This window comes from Leptopilina heterotoma, unplaced genomic scaffold (assembly GCF_015476425.1).
Source record: "Leptopilina heterotoma isolate Lh14 unplaced genomic scaffold, ASM1547642v1 Lhet_6, whole genome shotgun sequence".
Classification (NCBI taxonomy): Eukaryota; Metazoa; Arthropoda; class Insecta; order Hymenoptera; family Figitidae; genus Leptopilina; species Leptopilina heterotoma.
The window spans coordinates 919,873-945,127 of NW_025111137.1; the positions used below are offsets into that span (position 1 = coordinate 919,873).

At 29.9% G+C, this 25,255-nt stretch overlaps 1 protein-coding gene across 10 annotated transcripts in view; it reads right to left on the reverse strand.

The window, feature by feature from the left end:
- Window positions 1-25,255, reverse strand: part of LOC122509236 (mucin-5AC-like) — a 659,214-nt gene that overhangs the window by 240,560 nt on the left and 393,399 nt on the right. For all 10 annotated transcript variants that reach the window (XM_043623113.1, XM_043623110.1, XM_043623109.1 and 7 more), the window contains one exon: window positions 21,566-21,656. In XM_043623113.1, the coding sequence (XP_043479048.1) occupies window positions 21,566-21,656 (91 nt within the window). The remainder of the gene's footprint in view (window positions 1-21,565; window positions 21,657-25,255) is intronic.

Sequence of the window (25,255 nt, forward strand, 5' to 3'; positions counted from 1 at the left end):
GACAGTACACAACTTGTTAACTTGGTGGCGGTTGCTGTACTGACACGAAGAACACAGGTATCTGATTTGACGGTGATTTCTGGACAAAACGTTGTTGACCATATTTGGTATCTGTTCCCCAGGTGTAAGACTATTGGATCAATGTAGTTTCGATTACAAGAAAAGGAAGATTCAGATTTTAACTTTACAAAATATTATTTTATAAATGTAAAAAATATAAATTTGTCGCGAAGACGTATTACATTTTATTTTGTATTTTCCTCCAGTTGCACCGCCTGTTAATTAAAGTAGTACTTTGTCTTTTTATGGTAAAATTAACCGAAAGAAGAAATTAAGAATAAGTGGTGTCTAATTTCTTAAATTGACGATAGTCTCGTGTTTTTTTTTGTCGAATTGACAATCTCTTCCACTTTATCGTTTTGGTTTTCTTCATCAAAGCTCAAGTGCCGTTAGCGGTACTTAAGGTCGGAGGTTGCGGTGGTTGGTTGGTGTATTTTTATGATATTATTTATGATATTAATTTAGCCCGGGTAGCACCAGCCCATTGGGAGTTGTAAAGCGTCGCCCTCTTCCTGCGATATCATTGTCTCGACGTAGCGCCAGTGCCACGGGGAAAGAAAGGGGTCCTTTACGCGGTGGTGAATAGTGGCTCCTTTTGCCTCCGGTACGAAAACGAAAAAGCACCAGGGAAATGTGATGCCGTCTTTTTGTACTCGGTGAAAAGAAGAAGGAAGTCGAGAAGAAGAGTGAGACAAACGGAAAAGACAAGAAGATTCGAGTCTCTGTGGTTTTATTTTTGTCGGTGTAGGTGTCGTCGTGTCTTGAAATCTCACTGACAACGGAAAGGGAAAATCCTCTCAGCGGTCCAAACTTCTTTTACGATGAACTCGTAATTGAGTTTTCCCGATGCAAAAAAAAGAACGTCAAGTCCATTCCCTCTGATTGTTTGGGGTGCCAAGAAACTCGCGTACTGTTATTGTCAGGTTCTTTATTTCAAATGACGTTCACTCAATAAATCATTATTTTGATATTATTTTTAATCGAATAAAAATTTTCGATTCCATTACATTAATCTTTTAATCAAAGAAAAACGAGTGGAACTATTTTTTAAAATTAGAAAATCTTTGTCCTTATTTCTTCTTGAAGATGTCAGTGGCACTTGGACATAACGTCGCCCGAGGCATTCTTTGTAAATCTAAATCCAAGGGATAAGTAATATTTAAAACCGAGATTCCCTCGTACTCAAATTACTCTCAGGCGGGCCAAACTGGGGAAACCGTGAGACTGAGTGAGCAAGCCGCGTGCTGGGTGATAGCTCGTGAGATAAAAGCAGCACCCGGGAGCTTTGGTTACCACCAAAAGCTCAAGACCGCATTAATCTCAGTAATTACGTCACCTCTGTTTATCCCCCGCGGTGCTCTCTTAGATCTTGTCACGCTCCACCAGCAATTTTCCTCATTTTTTTCTTTTTCAGAAACAAAACTTTTTTTTATCAATTCGTAATATTCCAAAAGGAAAATATAATAATCAAAGATGGTTAATATATATTTGGGAGATTAATTCTATTTTCACACAAGTTTGAGGCAAAAGGGTGAGCCCTTTTACTGGATGCCTAGCCACGTTTTCCCAGGAGGAGAGAAGGAGAGGTTATATGGAAGGTAGCGTTATGGCAGACCGCAAAACCAACAAACGATATTCGCCTTGGGAGATATGTTGCTCTTCGGCTTTGCTCTTAACAGAATTCACCAACGACATTGTTAGCAATTATAAGAAAGTATTTTTAATTTTTAGGGAAATTATTTTTTAAGGGCAAATTGAGGTTAATGTGAGAAGCAAGTCGGATTTTAACTGTGAACGGGAAACACGAAACGTCGAATGCCTCTTTCTAGTCAAGAAAGTAATCAGTGACCAGAAAACCCTTTAATGCGAATAAAATTAATTTTTTGTATTTCTAGTTAGACATATTGGTTAGAAAGTTTTGAATTTTTAAAAAATGACATTAGATTCGTTATCAGCGAACCAAAAAAAAACCTGAGTTCTAAACGAGAAGAAAATAAAGTGACTTAATTAAATATTGTAAACTTACAAACCATTTTGGATGCGCTATTTTAAATTTTTGAAATTTGACTTCAAATTCGCAGTTAGCGACTAAAAACTCCAAAAATAAGTAATATTGCTTAATTTCGGTAATTTTTCTAGTATACAAACTAAAATTTGTGACTTTAAGCAATGATTGTAGGCCTTACAAATTTTTAACCCTGTTTTTCTTTTTCTAGGCAACAAAGTACTTACTATTACCCTAGGGCAATAATGGGCACGTTGAAGATCTTGTCATTATTTCCCTAGAGTAATAATGATCACTTTAATGTCTCATTACTATTAAAGTTTATAATATAAAAAATGTATAATAAAAAGTGTTTTTAATAAAAAATTTTGAGCGGTTAATTACATAAAAATTCTCAGAAAAAGCATTTTTCTCGCAGTACAACTGATGTACTCCTCTTAAGCATGAAAAATTTATTTCAATTGTCATTTTTTCATGAAAAAAATTGGTATTTAATAGAAAAATTTGTTTGAAATGATAGTACTTCCAACGCTCTCTGTCTCTCTCACTCTCTCCCTACTTGGATTGCGTCTAGAAGGAAATTACCCCTAATCTGGAAATGGTGCAGTTTACTCAGAATGCTGACTAATATAGCGATTATGTAGTGTACGCAAGCGAATGTCGATGCTATCTCGAGGCTACGTTTCAACTGGCGTAAAATCGGAATAGGTACGTATCGTTTGCTCTTGACTAGCACGCAAACGGGAGTTACTCCATTTGAATTCGCTGATCAAGGGTAAATTCTACATTTGATTTCGTCTTATCTGATATACACTGCACACGAGAATTTGAATCTTTGTGTTAAATATATATATTTTTTTAATTCCCTAATGACAATATTTTAATAGATTTTTCAATTTCTTTCAATTTGAAAGTGAAAGTGTAAGTAAAAAAGAAAGTGAAAATGAAAAAGAAGGCGAAAATAAATGAGAAAGAAAACTTATAAAATGGAAGTAAATTTGAAATTTTGAAAAAAGTAATCAGAGAATAGTTATAGAGTATTATTAATTTACAATTATAATTATATACACATTAAATTGTGAGGTTTTAAAAAGCGTTGCAGATTAAATTAACACCAAAAAAGATTAAAATAATCCATTTTGGTGTTATTTTTAAAAATGAATGAAATTTGACATGAAATCAAAACCTAGCCAACGATTTGTCAAAAAAAGTCAAAGCGAGTCTTAGTCAAAGTGATAGTCCAAGTCTTAATCTAAGTCTCGGTCAAGGCAAAGTCTTAGTCAAAGTCTTAACTAAATTCGTGGTCAAAATCTTAGTCAAGTCATAGTCCAAGTCCAAGTCAAGTTTTCGTCTAATACTAAGCCTTAGACTTAGACTCACTTTCACCAAAGTTAGTCTTAGATTTAGATTCACTTTGATTTTCATTGATAAATCGTTAACTTGGTTTTAATTTTAAATAACATTTCATTTATAGTCTAAAATAACACCAAAATGGATTATTTTAATTCTTTCTGGTGTTAATTTAATCCTAGAAATTAATTTGTTGCAGATTATTTTAATCCATTTTGGTAATGTTTTAACACCTCACGATTTACTGTTTAATTACAATAATTCGAATTTTTGTTAACTTTCGGGGTAACGAAATCTAGTATAACTAGAAGAGTAATTTAGAGTAACTAGCTTCTCGGTGTTAAATGCATCCGCAGAAGATAATTTTTTCGAGTGTACAAAAGTTAAGCAGAGTAAAGAGAATCGAATTAAATGTGAATTCAGAGAACCTATCATCAGAGAATCAGTTTATACGAAATGAGAGGTTAAACTTAGGACAGTGAAGCCTCAATGGCACCTTGGTCCATAAAGGCTAGTACACAAGGCAATGGTCAGTCGTTGCGGTTAACTACACAGCTTGTCAGATTCACCTCTTCCACCTTCGAGGGTCTTGGGTGATTAACGAGAGGTCAAACCCCTTGAAGAGCGGGTAAATACTCACATGAAAGCCTAATTAATACCGCACTACATATTGAAAATCTAATTGAAAGAAATACGACTTACAGTTTTGAGAAAAAAAATTTGTTTTTTAACTTTCTTACTTTGTGCTTATAATGAAAATATTTTTTTTTAATAGCACAGAATTATTTTTTAAAAGCAGAGAAAAAAGTTGTAAGTTGAATGACCGATTTATAAGACTTCATTATAGTCATTCTGCAATACATATACATATATATATGCCATTTCCAATGTCTGAGAAAAGCAACTCGTGCGCACCAAAGCCACTTTATTAGATTAGCAAAGCCTGGTAAAATCATAATAGAAGACACACCCTCATTTCTCAGATTCTCGTTCGTTCGTTCATTCGTTCGTTCGCACCAAAATATTATAGCCAAGTTGAATTATTTGTTTCTTAATAAATCAACAGTAGTCAATGAAATTTATTTCACTCGTGTGTAATTAGTTTTTCTAATTAAAAAATTCTAGGTTATTTATATTGGAATCGGTCTGTTTCAATTAGAAAACTTTATGTTCTAATAATTGTTAATATATTTTGTACACAAAAAAACATTCTGACTCCGTTTACACCTTAAATTCACCCCATGTATTTAACATTAGTCTGTCCTTGTTTAACGGGGCTGAATCCGTTTACACCTTAAATTTAGCCTAAAAAATAGGCTGAAAGTAAGACTTTTTTTAGTGTGATAGTAACAGTTAAAATTCTCTAATTTTGTAGTAAAAGGCAGTGTGGTTTAGTATCAGTGGTGTGGATTGCGTCGAGTCAGATAGTATTTAGAATTATTTAAAATTTTCTGTTAGTATAGTAAAAACAATTTAAGTCAGTCAAACTAATATTTATTATCCCACCAATTATTTTTAATTCCTTTAGAAATCTTAGTAGTAAAAGTTGATTTTAAGCAAATTGGCATTTAATTCTTTCGTACCAAGCTAATAAAAAAAACATCAGCACTATTTAAGAAATTTTGATACATAGATAAAAACAGTAGTATAAGTCAATATATAATTAGACCTGCAAATATTTTTTTAAATTACTAATTTTGAATATAAAAGACTGTTCGCTTTTAATACTTGTAATTTTGTTATTAGTGGTGAAGATTACTTCAAGTTAAACAAAATAAAATTATAAAAATTACTTCTTTAGTAGTAAAATGTATTTTAAGTCAATCAAACAAATTTCTGGTTTGTCCCGTGTGGAAAAATATTGTGGCAGTCTAGAGTCCAATGATTTCCCGATTAGCAATCATCAAGTCCGTCTAATTCTAGACGGTCCATCAAGTCCCGAATCAGTGACTTAACAGATAGGCTTATTAGAAAAAATCTAAGTCAAATATGTCCGCCTAGTACGGTGTTATTAAGACCGTCTAGATTTGGTCTAGGATGTTATATGCGCATGCGTCGATGTATGCCCAGCTGTTAAGTAACATGGCGCCTAATGGCGTCGCGTCGTTTGGCGTCGTTAGATCAGTCAGCGTATGGTGCATTTTCTTTGTGGGTGCATTTTCTTTGTGAATTTTAGTATTCGTTGTGGTTTCTGTTTTATGTGAATAATAATGTGCTATGTTGTTGCTGTTTTCTGTATAATTTAATTTTAAATGTGCACTGAAAAAAATAGATTTTGATGTGTTTCTATGTGTTTTGACTAGTCGGCTGAAGCTAGCAGTCGTACTCAGCATCAATGTTTAGGCGTCATCTACAAATATGCCTCTCCTTCAAATTTAGTAATACTTAATGATTTAAAAAACCATCGAATATTGTTATTTGAGAATCAATATCCACTAAATAGCAAATTTAGTAAGTTTTTATTTATTAATTTCATTAATTAGTGGTTGACGCCTAAAGATTGGTGCTGAGTACGACTGCTAGTTTCATCCGGCTGTTTTGATTTGCAGTAAATTTTATTTTACAAAAAGACTACTATATCTCCAATGCCAAAGATTGGGAGGGACACAAAGCCTTACGCTTAAAGAAAGTTGAAGTGGAAAATACAGAAAATTAAAATATTTTTTTATACTTTTTATTTAAAAAAAAGTCATCAAAATTATTTCAAATATAATTAAGTTTTATCATTCTAAGAATAGTTGTCATAACATATAATGAGAAATTTTGAATAGACGTAGATTAGAATTTACTAGCACTGCTGATCAGACCAGAAACGCTGGTCTATTCTAGACGATAGCGTGGAAGTTTCGTTTCAATTCTGAACAGCCGCTCGACAAGACCGTCTGCCCTGGGTCTAGAAAGACGTTAGACAGTCTATTAAGCGCTTGATCAGCGCCCTAAAATTTTTCCACACGGGGTGGATAATTTTTTTTAAATTTTTATAGTAATCTTAGTAGTCAAAAATTTATTCTAGTCAGATGAGACAATAAGTCCTTTAGTATCACAGTAAAAAGAAAGTCTTATTTTAAGGCATGAAAGGTACCTTAATTTAAAATGCATATTTTAGGAATTTCTTTTTACTCAATGAAATGGTCAATTAAAAATCTATAAAGTACGTTTTATTCCATGAGTAAATAAATATAAATATATTTTTTCAAAAAAATGTCATTACAAAATGGCTGTTGTGCACCATTTTATTGGAAGGCTTCTGTTTTTTAGGGTTCCATTGAGGGTTCCATGGCCGGATAACTAACGTGCTCAATTTTTGATTTGGAAAAAAACCAAAATGTTGTCATTTTCTATACATCAACAGCTATCAGCACACGTAGGATTTTTTCGATATTTGCATTTTTTGCGAAATGGTGCGTGATTGAACAAAAAAGTGATAATTTTCAACAAAAAAAATTCACAAAATTGTTGATAAAAATAAAAGTAAGTAATATAAAAAAATCCTACGTGTGTCGATAGCTGTTGATGTATAGAAAATCATAAAGTTTTAAAAATAAGGTAAAAACAAAAGCAAACTTTTTGATAAAATATAATTGTTTTCCTCATATATCTGTCGATAAATCTATCATAAAAAATATCTTAAATGTCAGGCGCAAATTTTATGTTGACTTGTGTTATCAGCACTAAATGTGCTGAATTTAAGGCAATCATATTAAAATATCAGCTGGTGTACACTTTTTACAGCTAAATATTAAAAATTCTATTACGTATCACTGCAAAAAGAGGTGTCTTGATTGGAGACATTTTTGGTGTCTAAGACACCAAAAACGTCTCCACCCAAGACACCTCTTTTTGCAGTGTATGTATTGTTACTTATTTTCCAAAATTTATTTACACTATTTTGCATTAAACATATTATTTATAAAGATTTCTAAATATTTATTATTACATGTACCAAAATTTGATATTTTGAAAATGACCACATGAGTTGTACTAGTATATTTAGGTATTTATCAACAATGTAAAAAACTAACCTAAACCTGTCAATTGCTTGAGGTTTAAAAGTATAGTATAGTCAGTAAGTATGTATAGTCAGGTTTGCAAACTTTTTAAAGATATTTAGGAATTTAATTTAGTTAGTTCACTAAAAATACTTAAGAAAACTTTGATAAATTAGTAAAATCAGTATATTAGAAGTCAATGTATATTCAGGCTTGCAAAATTACGAGTGGTAAATATTATTTCAAGTTAAATAAAATAAAATTATTAAAAATTATCTTTTTTAGTAGTAAAATGAATTTTAAGTCAGCCAAACAAAGGAGGAGGGTCGATAAGATTTGTTTGCGGCCCCCTTGAAATTTTCATTTAAATGATTGAAATACATTTTCCACCAAATAAAAATGATAATTTTGATGATTGGAATTTAAATAAGGATGTTTGGAGTATATTAACCCCTGAATAATAAGGGTTTTGTATAAAAAATTAGTCAAAAATAGGGGTAAAAAAAACACTCTCATTTAACCTTCAATCATCAAAATTATTATTTTTTTTTGCTGAAAAATGTATTTGTAGCATTCAAATGAAAATTTCAAGGTAGCCGAAAACAGGCCTTATCGAACCTCCTCCTTTCCTTTTTCGCATAACTATTTTTAACTCGTGTACAAATCTTAGTAGTCAAAAATTTATTTGAATCAGATAAGACGATAAGTCCTTTAGTACACTGTAAAAACAAAGTCTTCCTTTAAGCCCGAAATTTGTCTTTTTTCAAGGTGTAAACGGAAGTAGACCATATTGGCTGAATGTCAGTAATGATTAGAAGTTTAAAAAGAATACTCCCCAATTGATACAAGTGAGGTGTTAAATGAACTGAAATTCAACTGTAAGCTAGTAAGAAGGCTAAAATTTAGCCAAACCATCTAGCTAAATTTCAGCCTTCTTACAAGCTTACAGTTGAATTTCAGTTTATTTAACACCTTACTTGTATCAATTGGGGAGTCTTCCGTTTACACCTTGAAAAAAGACAAATTTCGAGCTTAAAGGCGGTGTCAAAGTCGATGCGATTTTTCCATTGAAGCTCAATGCAAAAATCCAATCGTCTTTGACACCGCCTTAAAGAAAGACTTTGTTTTTACAGTGTATGTTCATATTCTTGAATTTTATTAAAATAAACATATGTCACATTTAATTTCTTATAACAAACAACAATTATTATTAAAACTATCAGTGGAAATTTCTCTCTTTAAGATAAAGAATTAAATGCTAATGCACATATATATATTAGGTGAAATTAAGATTATAAAATGTTTATAAACTTGTTTATAATCGAATTAAAATATTAACATACTAATAAAACTAAACTTTCTGTCTAAGATTCACCAATTATAAATATAATTTATGGACTTATATATTATTAATAAAACACGAGTCAAAAGTAAACCGACAAACCGGCGACGCGACGCGCTATTCAGACTTTTCACGTTTGCAAATTGCGTCCCTTGTGACGTCACAATCAACTGTTTCAGCCTCGCCAGACTTACAGTCAGCTGTTAGCGTACCTTATTAGAAGTTAATTTCATCTAATTTTTTATTAATACCATTGGATCTGAAATTAAGTCCGGTGTATTACAAATAAATTACAAACTGAGTTTTATTTAAGTAAGAGTACAACTAACTTTAATTTTCAGTTAGTTTTTATGATTAAATAAAGTTGATAGCTTAAGATAAGTCAAAAATTAAAACTAGCCACCATTAAATTTAAGACTTAGTTTTTACTGTGTATAAATATAGTAGTAGTAGTGAAAAAAATTATCGATACTATTTAAGGAAACTTTGATAAATTAGTAAAATCAGTAATGTAAGTCTATGTATAGTCTGATTTGCACAAATTTTTCAAAAACAGAAATTTAATTTATGTTTTTAGAAATTTAATTTAGTCAGTTTACTAAAAATATTTAAGGAATCCTTAAAAAATAATAAAAGCAGTAGATACATGTCAATGTATAGTCAGATTTGTAAATTTAATATCAAATATAATAATTTAATCCAATACTGGATTCAAAAATGGACTCATAGGTGAGGAATAATATTTATCAACACGTAAGAATTCTAGAAAAAAGTCTCGAGAATTCCAAGTTATTTTTGCAAAATCTAAAATAAGAAAACACTTTATCCAATCTTGGTTTAACACCATGGTTCTTGTCTCTCACGGTCATAAAAATCTCCACACCATCGAAGAATAACCAAATTTTTTTCTAAACTACGTAAATTGCAAATTTTCCACCCATAAATACTCGGGGAAAAAATATTCAATAGAGAAAGTTTGATAATAAAGTTTATTTCCCCCTCCTATCAATTCTTTTTTTTTTTTGCATGTGACTTCCGTTTGCAAAAAAAAATCGGAGCATTCTCTCTTGACTTAGTGTGGCTAACAATAAAAATCGATATCTTAATTAGCGAAGCGAGGTTGGTCCATTGGTGTGTATTACCCGTTCGAGGGTGGATATTCCCTGGTTTTCGAGAATGAGGGGAGTTTGAGGAGAGATCCGGACCGGTAGTGGGGAGGAAAAGCGGACGCTGGACCGGAAACACGAGTCTGCGAAGCCCTCCGGACCTCGACGTCCCACCGGAAACGCTATTCACACGGCCGTCTCGCTTTCCTATACAATCGTCGTGGTCGTCGTCGTTGTCGTCGTCCTTCTCTCGTTGCCACTGATACGGTCCTGAATAAACAATGCCCCTGCACCACCACCCCCCTCCTCTTCCCGAAAAAAAAGGTTCGACCGACTCGTTGAAAAAATCATTGACCAAATGTATAGGGTGCGTTGCTTTTGGCGGAAATTCATTTTACGTCTCGATGTTACCATTTTTAACGTTTCTTTAATTTTTTTATTTTTTTGTAAGGGAAATAAATTTGACCCTCGTACACCGTTTTTCCTTTTATAAATAATAAAAATTAATTAATAAATAATTAGTTAGTTAAATTAATGAATAAATTACTTAAAAACAAATTGATTAGTAAATTCATAACAAATTATTTAGTCAATTAACAACAAATTTATTAGTTCATTAATAACAAACTGATTAATTAATTAATAACAAGAAATAGATAATTAGTCTTTTAGTATAAGGGCTAATTCCACCAACCTCAATTAAAAGTTAATCAACGATTAAAGCCAGTTTACCGGCTTATGATTGGTTGTTTGAGAATTTAATCATTGATTAACTTTTAATCTGTATTTGTAAAACTGACCCTAAATATAGTAAATTATAATATTAGTGAAAACAATATTGACAATATTCAAGAAAACTTTGATAAATTAGTAAAATCAGTAGTATAAGTCAATGTATAGTTAGCCTGCAAATTATTTTAAATCAGTTATTTAATTTATGTTTTTAGAAATTTAATTTCGTTAGTTCACTGAAAATGTTTGAAGAAACTTCGATAAATTAGTAAAATCAGTAGTACAAGTCAATGTATAGTCAGACTTGCAAATGCTTTAAAAGCAGTAATTTAATTTTGGTTTTCAAAATTTTAATTTAGTCAGTTCAGTAAAAATATTTAAGGAAACTTTGATAAATTAATAAAATCAGTAGTGTAAGTCAATTTATAGTCAGACTTGCAAATTTTTTTAAAAATAGTAATTTAATTTTGTTTTTTAGAAATATAATTTAGTCGCAGTTCACTAAATAGTACATTATGCACCAAGGACCCCGTGCAGAAATTGCCCGCCCGGGCCCTGACCCCGCATGAAACGTTTTTCGTATCCTTTAACATTATAGCAGACAGTGTTGAATTTAAGGCAGCTCTTAAATTAAGATTTACTTTTTACTGTGTATTAGAGAAATTTTTATATTAGATAAAATCAGTAGTATAAGTCAATATATAGTCAGACTTGCAAATTTTTTTAAAAAGAGGAATTGAATTTATGTTTTTAAAAAATTAATTTAGTCAGTTCACTGAAAATAATTAAGGGAATTTTTATAAATTAGTAAAATCAGTAGTACAAGTCAATGTATATATATATATAGTAATACTTACAAATGCTTTAAAAACAGAAATGTAATTTTAGTTTTTGGAATTTTAATTTAAGTCAATTCAGTAAAAACATTTAAGGAAACTTTGATAAATTGGTAAAATCAGTAGTATATGTCAATATATAGTCAAACTTGGAAATTCTTTAAAAAACAGTAATTTAATGTAGTAGTTACAGTCAGTATTCAAATAACTGTAATCTTATCAACGGTGTTGAATATTTCATGTCAAGAGTATAAAATTATTGTAAATTACGTATGTTCAGTAGTAAAAGTAATTTTAAGTCAGACAACGAATTTTATTGTTTCAGAGCAATTACTTTTTAATTTCAGTCAAAATCTCAGTAGTAAAAGTTCATTTTAGAAAGGCAAGGCTTTTTCTGCTATCAGCTTTGTACAAAAGTTGTAAATACATCTTTTGCACAAAGCTGATAGTAGAAAAACAAAATTGTACTCTAGCATGTCCGATTAAAATTTCCTGCTACTACTGTGCAAAATTCTTTTAACTGAATTAAATTATTTTAATTAAAATTTTATTTGGGAAATTATTTTATTTATTAAAATTTTATTCAGAATTTTATTTATTGAAATTTTTTAAATTTAAGATATTATTATTTTTATTAATTGAAATTATATTTAGGATATTAATTTCTTTATTAAAATTTTATTTTCGTTTATTATTTTATTGAGTTAAAGGAAAGTAGAGGTAAACATAAAATTTAACGAGAATTAAATAGAATTCAACAATAAATATTTTTAGTTTGTCACATTTTTAACGACGACAATATTTCGCTTCAAATATTCTGACCGTATCTTGTCCGGCGAGGGTTAAAATAAAGGAGCAAGAATAAAGAGAAAATTCCAAAGTAAGTGACCATGGGTTTAACGAAAGGGATAATTAAAAAGATGACCAGTTCTCTGTCACCTGATAAATATCTTTACGGTCAGCCAGTTGTCCCCACGTATCCTTCTTTCTCCTCTTCCGGTATGTAGACTACTGGGCATGGTGGTAAAAGCCCCGTGTAAAAACGAAATGAAGTGAAGGGCTTCTGTGGGTGGAGAAAGAGGATCGGGTAATTATGAGGATTAATCTTAAGTCCCGTAAAGTCCACCACTTGTGGAGTCGGTTCCCCTTGTGTTCCCAGGTCACTTCTCTCTTTCTCTCTCATGCTAATAATAGTTTACCCTTAAAACAACAAATTATCATTCCTTTTCTTCTAATTTATACAAAACATAAAAACGTACCTACAATTTCAATGATTCCTTCTCGAAGTGAAAAAAATGTATCCTTTACAAGGGGTTTTTTTTCTTTTATTTTCCAAGCCGATAAACGTATGTAGAATGTTTGAAGCTACAGGTGTCAGTGAGAGGAGTATTTTTCAACAGGGCTCTCGAAAGAGTGAAAAAGATACAGGGAAGAGAGAAAGAGAGAGTAAGGGAGCATTTTACCATGGAAAAGGCAGCCGAGTGCCGGCACGCACGTTGAATCTGCTAAACGTTCTCGCTCGTGCGTGAAATGCCTCGATATCACAACGTTTTATTTCGGCTCGTTCGCGCTTCTCTCATGCGCGATTCCACCTTCGCATTCTCCTTTTATCTTTTCCCATACTCGCTCCATCAATTCGTTACAATCACAATTTTTAAATTCACCCCCGTCTCTGGAAACTAAATTGATCTTTCGAATAAATAAATTACACAAAGAAAAAATCTAAAGACCTAATATTATATGGCGCAGGGTTAATGGATAAAAAGTACACCTCGATTTTTAATTGAAAAAAGGACATTATTTAGATTAATTTTTTATTGATATTCTATTAAGTTTGAATTTTCTAAAAAATTATTTACAATCCAAAGTTTTTTTTACACTTACATTTGTTTAAAATAAGATAAAAAAAAATGATTGAAATTATTAATTAAAATATTATGAGTAAAAATTCAAATTTCAGACTTATGTTCCTTTTTTTGTAATACTGTATTATTTATACAGTATATTTTATATTATTTTCACCAAAATTTTATTCACTCTTACTATCAAATTAAGTTAGAAGAGTTTCGCAAGCTAATAGTTTGGAAGCAGGTAATTTTCGAAATGAGAAAGAAAAATAAAATAAATAAAAAACTGGAAAATTGGCCCAATTAATAATTCACGTAACGTGAGTCTTTCGTGACTTTATTTTCACCCCTTTTAGTACGACTAATGACATTGACACTCTTCTTTCTGTAATTTGTATTTCTAATAATTTTCATGTGTGATTACAGCATTATTTATTCGTTAATGGAGAGTGTAGTGTATTAATTATGCATTGTAGTCAAAGACGGTCAATTTTTTTTATATAATTTCTATTTGTTTGAAATGTTTTTTTATATAATTTCTATTTGTTTGACATGTTTTTTTATATAATATCTATTTGTTTGCAATTTTTTTTTACTGATATTTGAGACATTTTCCTGCAAATTGAGAGATAACACTTGACTGGATAATGGATGTTGGGCGTGGTAACATCTTGTATTACGAGTAGCAAAGCGACAAATTCATAATTGCGTTAATGCTAACATTGCGAAGTTTCATACCACAAGCACCGCAAGGCGCGTTGTCTTCTTCCCCCCTTCCTCTCTCTCTTTCTCTCGCACTACTCTTGCCTCTCCCCTTTTTGTCCCCTCGTCCTTTAAGGCGGCTCATTAATCTTCTAAGGATTATTTCCCTGAGAAAGTATCGCCATTGTGATCATCTCAGCGAGCCGATGATTATTAATTAAAATCAGTCTTCCAGACTCTCGACTTATCGATTCTCATATCAGCGCAGTTTCATCTTTTGACGAACGGAAAATTTCATTTTTTTTATTAGTTCGTAGATTTATTTTAATCCAGCGCACTTCTGTTTTCCTTTTTCTATCACTCGCAAAAAATTTTAATCCGAAATATTCTCTCTACTAGTAAATAATAATTATATATGTATTATACACTAACAAAACAGTCTATTTAAGTAAACAGGAGTCCTTTTACTATCAATGGATTTTCCTTTTAATATTTGTCTAAGTGGATTTCTTTTCCTATTAAAAGGAAATCGCTCTAAAATTTATCCTTATTATTAAATGATTTTTGTTTACATATAACTATTAAAAAGAAAAATTTTATCAGTAGTTTTATTTATTCGTATTATCAGTAATTCATTAATTAATTCATATGTTTAAAATAATAATTTATTTTGTAGTAAAATTTATAAAATATTTGAAATTAAATTACATTTAAAATAAAATAATAATAACAAAAGCCTACAAATTATAAATTGATAGGCAGGTATAGGATGTAAAATTAAGAACTAAATTTCTTTCATAATTTCCATATAACCTTTTATCATTTTTTCTTAATTCTAAAAAGTTATGAATTGAATTCTATAATTTTTAATATTTTATTAATAATTTTATTTAAATTTTGTATATTGTAATTATTAAATTTATCCAATATTATTAAATAAATAAATAATTATTGTAAAAATTGTGCAAATTACTTCTGCATTATTCAAATTTAAATGATTAAAATCAATTTCTTTTTCGTTCACATTTGACAAATTTTCGAATTAGAATTTTTTAAATTGATGATAATATTGTGGTTACATTATAGTAAATAATAAATATACTATAAATAATAATGAATAATTTTAAGATATTTAAAACACCTTATTTTTCCATTCTCCATCTTAAAGATCAATGCATTTTAAGATGTTTTTGATCACTTTTTCGAAACAATTTAGAAGTGACTACAATAATATTTTGAAATAAGATGTCTTCTTTTTATAATGTATTTGACAAAAAAATTTAAAGTTGTTACTGAATGAGAAAATTAATTATGTTCACAAAGAAACTTTTAAATAACAAAAAGTTTAAATAATAAGGATATATCCTTATTATTTCGTAATTCGTAATTCTGTAATTATTTATAAATAATTGTAGAATTACGAATTTCGAAATTACAGAGAAATTACTAAGAATGCCAAGGTCACTGCTAGATGGCAGTTCAGTTGATAAAGCCATCTAGTAACGATCTGGGTGTTATCAAATGGAAAAATTAAACTTTCATTTTAAATCTTCAAAACCTTTTTATAAATTATATATAGGTAACCTTTGTCAGGATTGGACCTTAGTCAAAGTAGAATCAACTTTGACTACATTTTTTTAAAAATCTTTATAACTTTTTAAATTTTAGACCAATCAATTTACAATGTTCAAAAAAAGTGTTTTTCCTTTTCGCAGTTCTTTTTAACAATATAACTCAATTGCTTAAGTTTATTTTTAAAAAAGTTATAAATACAAAATTCATAACGTACTCGCACTCTGACTATGATTCCCTAATTAATTTTTTTTATTTTTACAATAATATAAAATTGAAGTTATTTATTTTTTTAATTTCTATATTGATTTTTCTAATTTCATTTTATGGTTAACAATGAAAAAATAATAATAATTAATCATTAATTAATTATTAAAAAGTATGAAATTATAATTTTGCAAAAAGTTTCATTCGGCGCAGAATTAAATAATCTTCAAAATCCTTATCAGAAAACGATAATAATAATTAGATTTAAAGTTAAATATTTAGTAAATTCTTCCATAATTATTTAATAAATTAATTTTTTCGATTTTTGGAAGACGTAGGGGAGAGTGGGGCAAGACGGGGTACCGGCCTTATTTAACAAACGAATTAACCAATCGCGATAATATTTTACATAATACTGCACCGAGACGATAGTTTCTTGTTTACAATACCTAAAAGCCATGAGAACAAATCTTTTATCTGTTTTACTAAAAAAACTGTTTTTGACGATTTTCTTGTCATTTTTTCACTTTTTTAGAAGGTGTTTATTACTTAATAATAACAGTTAATGAACTGTATAAATTTTTTTCTAACTGGCAAGGGTTACAGAAGAAGGGAAGCATATGTTTTTTTTTCTTTGTTGAATCGTAAATTGTAGTAATTAATCGTTTTATTCAATTTCGTAGGTGCGGGCAAGATGGGGAGTTAAGCAAGATGAAAAGTTAAGAAAACTACTAAAATCAAGACTGAATAAAATAAGAGTGACCAAAAAGAAAAAAGCTTGTCAGGTTAAATCATCAATTAGCGATGGTAAAGTGGAAAATACACCTTGTCTCTATTGTAATGGTTATTATTTAGACTCAAATGAAGGCTGGGCTGCTTTTTTTGTCTGCGGCCAATGGGCTCACTGCAGTTATGCATGAAGATGAAGATGCAACCTTTACTTGTGAAATTTGTCGACAGAAATAGGTTGTTTTTTGTTAGTACCCCATCTTGCCCCTACGGGTACCCCATCTTACCCGCCGGTGGGGCAAGATGGGGAGATTTGCAATTTTTTCAATATTATTAATTAAAAGCTTTTTTAAGAAACAGATGGCCTTTGTACGCCTTTTTTACGAAAGACTGATTCCCAAAGATGATAATTAAAAATAATAATAAAGTATATATTCGATAATTTTCGTTTTTTTGCGCTTTAAACCTTAAGTACCCCGTCTTGCCCCACTCTCCCCTAGGTATATAAAAGGTAAAAGAAGAACACTCTTTTTCTTTTTTATAAAATAGACGATGTTTCGGTGGTCTGGTTCGCCACCATCATTAGGTCACTTTAATAAACATATTTTTTTTCAAATAATTACAACACAATTAAAAAAAAATTAAACAGAAAATAAAAAACATTTTTTACATAGTTAAAATCAATAAAATAAACATTACGTTAATAAATTAAAAGCACAAATAAACGCAATACAACAAAAAAATATAATATTTAAATTTACAAATTAAAAACATATCAAAACGAGTGATTAGTCAAACTGACTGAGCCGATGATAATATTCGCGTTATATACAGACGATGGGGTCAATGACCCACAATTGAAATATTATGAATTATAACCATTATTTCAATTTATTAAGCGAAGGAAAATAGGAATTACTAAGAAACTGTACATCTTCCTTCTTGTTAATAGTAGAATTATTGCATTTAATGTAAATCATCTCAGAAATTAATAGTTTTTTATAAGAAGTTTCATAATCTAAAATTTCTGCATCGTCAAAATTAAAAGAATGATTATATTCAGTTTGATGTTTGTTCACAACAGATTCGAAGTTTTTGTTTTTATGTTCGCTAATTCTTTTTTTCAAAGTACGTTTTGATTCACTAGTATACGTTGCTTAATTACAATTAAATTTATAAACAATATTATTCCTATCCCACTTTATCGTCAAGTCCTTTCCCAATTTTATTACAGAGTTTAAGCTTTTTTCCACAATAGGAATAGAAAGTAAATTATATTTTTTTTAAATATTAGATAATTGATATTAAATATCATTAAAAGGAATACAGACTTTAGGTAGTTGTTAATAAATACAAAAGACATTGTTAGTTCGTTTTCTATCTATTGTTTTGTAAATTAACAAATGTTTTCGTTATTTAATATTTTTTTGTATAAATTCTAAAGGATAATCGTTGTTTTTCAAAATTATAAAGATTCGTTTAATGTTTTCATTATGAAAGGACTTGTGAGACAATCAGTCAGTTTGACTAATCACTCGTTTTAATATGTTTGTGATTTGTAAATTTAAATATTTTATTTTTTTGTTGTATTGCGTTTATTTATGGTTTTTAATTTATTGACGTGATGTTTATTTTATTGATTTTAACTAGATAAAAATTGTTTTTTGTTTGTTTAATTTTTTAGTTTTCTTTTTAAATTGTGTTGTAATTATTTGAAATTTTTTTTTTATTAAAGTGACCTGATGATGATGGCGAACCAGACCACCGAAACGTAGTTTATTTTATAAAAAAGGGTTTTTCTTTTATCTTTTAAATACGTCTTCCAAAAATTAAAAAAATTAATTTATTAGATTTAAAGTTAAAATATTAATTAGAAATTTAAAATTTTTATCTTTTTCTCAATTTTTCTACATTAATTTTTTGTTATAACAAAAAGCACGTGTTAGGCTTATAAAGGCCCATTTTTCAGCTTTAAAATAAAAAAAAATTATTGAGTTCGAACCAAAAATAACAAAGTTATAAGAAAGTGGATGGAAACTGGCAAACCCATGGTAAGTAATAAGAAGAAATGCTGCAAAAGAAGAGGAATGCTCTGAAATTGAAAACAGTTTTTTTTCTGTATATCATATAATTAAATTTAAAAAATGCTTTTTTCTGCCACTTTTATAAAATAGAGAAAAAGAAACGCAATCAATGGAAAAATTCGATATCAGCTAGTTTGTGAAGTTGAAAATTCTCATATCTGAAGTGGTGGAAACAAAAGCCGACGTTTCAATTAGATCCCTTATTAGTTAGCGATAATAGGCGAATGGTATAGGTATATTCAATATATTCATGAGTCCGGGCTTTCTAGTGCTTAGCGGAGGTTATGTAAGGTTCTCCAGGGTTGTTTGCGTGGGTCCAGCTCTCTTGGTGTATATGTATATGTATATGAAGGGCTGACTAGACACACTCGACAGCCCCACCTACTGCCATGTGCCCCTTTTACCGGGAATAGCTGATGTGCCCTGGTGTATTGGTTTGGGTTCAGATTCCTAGAACCTTGTGCGCATTGACCTGTCGGTCGTTAGGTCGATTGATTTTCCCGCGCAAGTTCGCCAGATAACCGCGTTGAAAGAGGGGCTAGAGGAATATTCTGCGAAAGGGGTTTGGGGCTACTGCTGCTCCTTCTGCTGCTGCTACTGCTTCAGAGTTTGTCGCGCGAAGAGCTTTCCAGCAGTTGCCTGCGGTTCACCGCAACGATCCTCTTGCCACAGCAACGATACCATGTGTGTCAAATGCATTCCCCCCTCTCCTCGCGAACCAACTTCTTGTCACAACTTGCCCCTTATCAATGTTCATTTCAAACGGCGATTCATTTCTCTGCCGAGTCCTTTTATGAAAAAAAAAGGAAAATGTAATAAAATTTCCATCTACAATTTGAAAATTATAGGGGAAACCAGTAATTTTCGACCAAAAAATAAATGATGATTAATGACTCTAGTAACCTATGTCTCTCGTGAGGTTATTTTTACCCCTTTCACTAGGACTAATGACGTTGACACTATTCTGTAATTCTTTTAGTATAACTGGAACTGTTTCTTTCTAAATCTTTATGAATTATTTTGTCAATACATTTTTCTGATTATTTTAGTTATTATTAATATTATTATTATTATTATTTTTTTGCTTAGGGACTTTTGGGAAATCTGCCTACAGATACCTTTTTTTTTTGCTTAGGGACTTTTGGGAAATCTGCCTACAGATACCTTGGATTCCGCACTCCAAGGTTATGTGGGGTTGGTAAAATGAAACAAAAGGAAATATTAAAAAAAAGATAAATAAATAAATGTTATAATAAATTTAATAAACTGGCGACCTACTACCAGCCCGACCCACTAAAATCCGTAACCCTTCTTTTGGAGCCCTTTACATTTTCATGGTAAAAACCATAACAATCATGTTCTAAAGCTTTTTTGGTATAGGTACTTTATAAAATAAATGCAAAAAGTTATGATTTTTATAGATTTACCATGATAATTAGCTAAACATCAGTTTTAAATATGATTTTTTTGAATCATTGCATCAAATTGGAAAAAATTAAAAGTTCAGGGCTGTCGAAATTTCGTCAAAATTTAAAGATTTGAATATTAAAAACCGATATTTTACTATTATAAACCACTTCTCGCATGGATTTGCAATAATATCAAGTAGGTGAAAAGAAAAAACTTCTAACCTCTTTAAAAATTAAAATTAACTAAATAAATAACCTGAAAATTATCTAAAAATTTTTATTATTATTAAATATGAAAAATAAAAAAATTGAATGCAAAAGAAAAAATGATTTCAAATTGTCTTTTCAGAAATTCCTTCGAATTCTTCCTCAAAGAAATTGTTGTCTATGATTCAAGCTTTTATTTGAACTTAAGAACAAGATTCTAGCATCTTTTGTTTTTTATTTATTCAAAATCAAAGATTGTCAAAAACACGCTTTTTCATTTCTGATACTAATTTTCTCAAAAGCTCGACGTGACACTTCAAAATAAATACAACATTATTCTAAAAAGCCCGGACGTTTAAGTTCAATGAAATTAGATGTTCTTTTTTAAAAATAAAACAGAATTTTCGATATTTAAATATTTTCAAATTTTACATAATTTATTAAAAAAAAATCTCAGAGTTCTAATCAAATTGATAAAAAACTGAAAAACTACATCGTTTTTTTTAAATTCGTTCCCCATATTGAATCCGCCATGTTGAATTTTTTAAATCTGGCTACAGATTCGTAACACTTGACAATTTAAAGCAATTCTTTAGTTTACAACTTTTTTCCCTCTTTTTTAACAAATTCCGTATTATCTAAGAGTTAATTTGTTTTCAAAACGTTCGTTTTACCTAAATCTAGTGCAAAATTACTTTTTCTTTTCCGAGAAAAACATTTTAAGAGGTTACGCCATCCTGAACGCGTGAAAATTTGAAGGTATTTCAAACAGAAATTTTACAAACTATTAAAAATACAACTTTTTAATAATTGTATTTTAAAATACATGTATACAATTAATTTTAAAAAAGTTAATATTTTTTGATTTTATTACTTTTATATAGAAGAACAATTTGACAGTTTCAGGTCAATACGAAATATAACACGAATATAACTCTTATTGTAAAGAAAGTAAAATTATTATTATTTTGAAAAGACTATTTTCAAAATACAAAACATAATTCAAAATTACTCTTGTAAAGAAAAATATAATTATTATTATAAAAAAGACTGACAACAGTAAATAAAATCGCCCCATCATCATGTTTGCTATATTCCCGACTATAGCTATATAGTTTTTAAAGTTATTTGAATATTAAAATGATTTCTGAAAGATATGAGAACCCCTATTTTAAGTTTTGATGACAGTTTATATGTAAAGTCACATTGATTTTATTTCCACTTCTCGACAACTAGTTCTACAAGTGCGATAATCAACTTTACAATAGACCTTCATTTAAAATAATTCCAAACTTATAAATTACTTTTATTAAATATTCTCTAAAAGTCATAAACAGCAAATTTTATTATACATTTAAATATTAAAACTCGAGGAAAAATTTACTCACCTTGCCTGCGTGCGTTGAGACCCACACCTCTCGATAAAGACGACTCCAAATTTTCCGATTGTAAAATTTGCCTCGTTTTGCTCAGATAAAGCTGAAAATGCAAAAAAATGCAACAAATTATTCAATTTTATTCGGAAATCAATTATTCTACTTGCAATATTATTTAAACGTTAAAATAATTTATTTATTTAACTTAAAAAACTTTTAAAAAATTTAACAGCATGTGATTGTTAGATATTCAATGTTAATTTTCCGACCATTTTTTTCATAAAATATTAAATAAATTAAGTTAGTTTTTTGTAAATAACTCGAAAATATAATAAGGAAGGGGAGTGAGGTGCAAAGTTTTAATATTTTAAAAATTAATTATTATAGAACACTTTAAAATTGGTAAAAAAGTGAGGTTTAGAGTGACCGACTCAACTGATAATTTTAAAGCTTTCTATGATAATTAATTTTGTAAATATTATAACTTTTGCATCTCACTGCTCTTCCTCATTATATTTTTAAGTCATTTACAAAAAACTAGCCTAGTTTATTTAATATTTGAAGAGAAAAAGGGTAAAAAAATTAACATTGAAGATCTAACAATCACATGCTGTTAAACTTTAAAGAACTATTAGTCAATGTCAAACAGCGAATAATAATTGACCTGCAAATTATTGCGACTTTCTTTTTTTCGTTTTTCAAGAGACCAGCAGTACCTTAATTTTTTTTGACAGAATATTCAGTTAAAAGAGTTCCCAATGAATCCTATTTTTACATAAAAGAATTTTTATTTAAATAAATTTTTAGTTTGCAGAATTCTTATTTAGCAGAATAAGAGATAGGGGAGAGTGGGGCAAGACGGAGTACCGGCCCTATTTAACAAACGAATTCACTAATCGCGATTATATTTTACATAATACTGCACCGAGACGATAGTTTCTTGTTTACAAAACCTAAAAGCCATGAGAACAAATCTTTTATCTGTTTTACTAAAAAAACTGTTTTCGACGATTTTCTTGTCATTTTTTCACTTTTTTTAGGAGGCGTTTATTACTTAATAATAACAGTTAATGAACTGTATAAATTTTTTTCGAACTGTCAAGGTTTACAGAAGAAGGGAAGCATATGTTTTTTTTTCTTTGTTGAATCGTAAATTGTAGTAATTAATCGTTTTATTCGATTTTGTAGGTGCGGGCAAGATGGGGAGTTAAGCAAGATGAGAAGTTAAGAAAACTACTAAAATCAAGACTGAATAAAATAAGAGTGACTAAAAAGAAAAAAGCTTGTCAGGTTAAATCATCAATTAGCGATGGTAAAGTGGAAAATACACCTTGTGTCTATTGTAATGGTTATTATTTAGACTCAAATGAAGGCTGGGCTGCTTTTTTTGTCTGCGGCCAATGGGCTCACTGCAGTTATGCATGAAGATGAAGATGCAACCTTCACTTGTGAAATTTGTCGACAGAAATAGGTTGTTTTTTCACTGCAAAAACAAGTGTCTCATTTTGAGACGTTTTGTCCCATATTTGAAACACATAAGATGTCTTAGTCCACATATTTGAAACAGATATGTGTCTCATTTTAAGACGTTTCAAAGTGTCTTACACATTTAGCAATGCATTTTGAGACACGAAATGTGTTTCGAGTATCCGTCTCACACTAAGAAGTCGTTTTACGTGTCTTATACGCATTGAGTTACCTTTAATGTCTTAAAATGAGACACGAGATGAAATTAAATGTCTCAATATAAAACAGATTTTGTATCTCAATGGTTTAAACACTTAAAGCAACTCATTTTAAGACACGAGTGAGATACCAGTTTTTGCAGTGTTGTTAGTACCCCATCTTGCCCCTACGGGAACCCCATCTTACCCGCCGGTGGGGCAAGATGGGGAGATTTGCAATTTTTTCAATATTATTAATTATAAGCTTTTTTAAGAAACAGATGGCCTTTGTAAGCCTTTTTTACGAAAGACTGATTCCCAAAGATGATAATTAAAAATAATAATAAAGTATATATTCGATAATTTTCGTTTTTTTGCGCTTTAAACCTTAAGTACCCCGTCTTGCCCCACTCTCCCCTATTAAGAAAAAAATTCATAGTAATAATACAAGCAATAAAAAAGCAGTAAATAAAAAAATTTAAGATCAAAAAAAGATTATCTTTCTTTATGAAAAAAATCCGAGATTTGAAAATAGAAAATCTGGAAGATATAGCAACTTGGCGTCGCTTGGCAGAGAGAAAAGCTATCTCTCGACGTCGGAGTGGATAACGGGGCAAACGATTTATTCTAAACCTTTATCCCGGGGCCCCTCGAAATTTATGAAAGAAGACGCCTGTTTAACCGACTCGCTCAGTCATCGTTCACCCCGGTGGTGAAGACACCCCCTCCTCCTTCTTTTCCCTCTCGCTCTCTTTCTCTTTTGCTTCTGTTTCACAGAATCCTTCTCTATCTACACGCGATCCTCATGGCTTCGTCGTCATCGTCTCCCTTGTGCTCGCATGTCAGCCCTTTATTTTATATCGAGGCGAGAGAGCGTCCAAGCCAGTGCAGGTATTAAAGGCGATGGTTCACCCTTGGTGCGTGCTCGGTTTGTCAAACTCCCCATCGAAAACGAGACAGGACTCTCTTATCGTATAAAACACAGTATTGAATCAATCGAAAAGAAAAAAAACGGAAAATGCTACAAAAAACTAAATCCTATCAAATTTTATTGGAAAAATTTATTAACGAAGATTAAATTTATTTAATCTGAGGGGATTTTTTGATTATCAAAAAATGGTTAACTAAAGCTAAAGAAAATATTAGAATTTACCAGGAAAAATCTAAAATAAAATTAGACAAACAGTTTTACCATAACCAGTGTACAGTGGGGCCAAATCGAAACAACACGAACATTAGACCAAAAATGTGAAACATTATCGACTATTATTATACAGTATATTTATTGGTAAAAAATGTATATGCTCTATTTTTTTAATACATAATATTTATTTAAAAAATTAAATCTTAATATATTTAGTTTTAAGAAAGAAGCTATTTATATTCAAGTACTGTCGATTTTTATTTAGAAAATACATACAATAATTAATTTAAACTTAAAATAATTGTCTTTCAGTATCCGATGTACCAAATATAAATGGTTTAACAAAAAATAAATATTTGAAATATTTTATTTAATAAGCAAGTTAAAAACTTGTTATTTGAAAAAACTACTATAAACCTATCTTAATAAACTATTATTAAACATCAGAGACAAGGAAAAGTTCAAAGAAACAATTTTCAGGCAAATTGGTATAATTTTTTAAAAACTTAACCGCCATATTAGATCCGCCATTTTGAATTCTAAAAAACGAATATCATATTCATAATCAGCGACCCCGAAAACCCTCTAGTTACAATTTTCAAGTGAATCCGAAGTGAAACCAGCACGACTTGAACTTGAAAAGCTGCCTCACTAGCTGCATATCTCCGTCATCTTTAAATATTTTTTTTAAATACAGAATTTTTCAAAATTAACATTAATACTAAACATAAATAAAAGCAAAACAGTCTTACTTATATTAGTTTCGTCAAGAAAATTCTCCAAAGAAACGTCTAATTATGCTTATAATAACCTTGCGAGTTAGGATTCAAAAAGTTGCGCACGCAGCAGCATGAAAAGTGGGGATGACCAATAGCAGTAATCTCCCCACTCTTC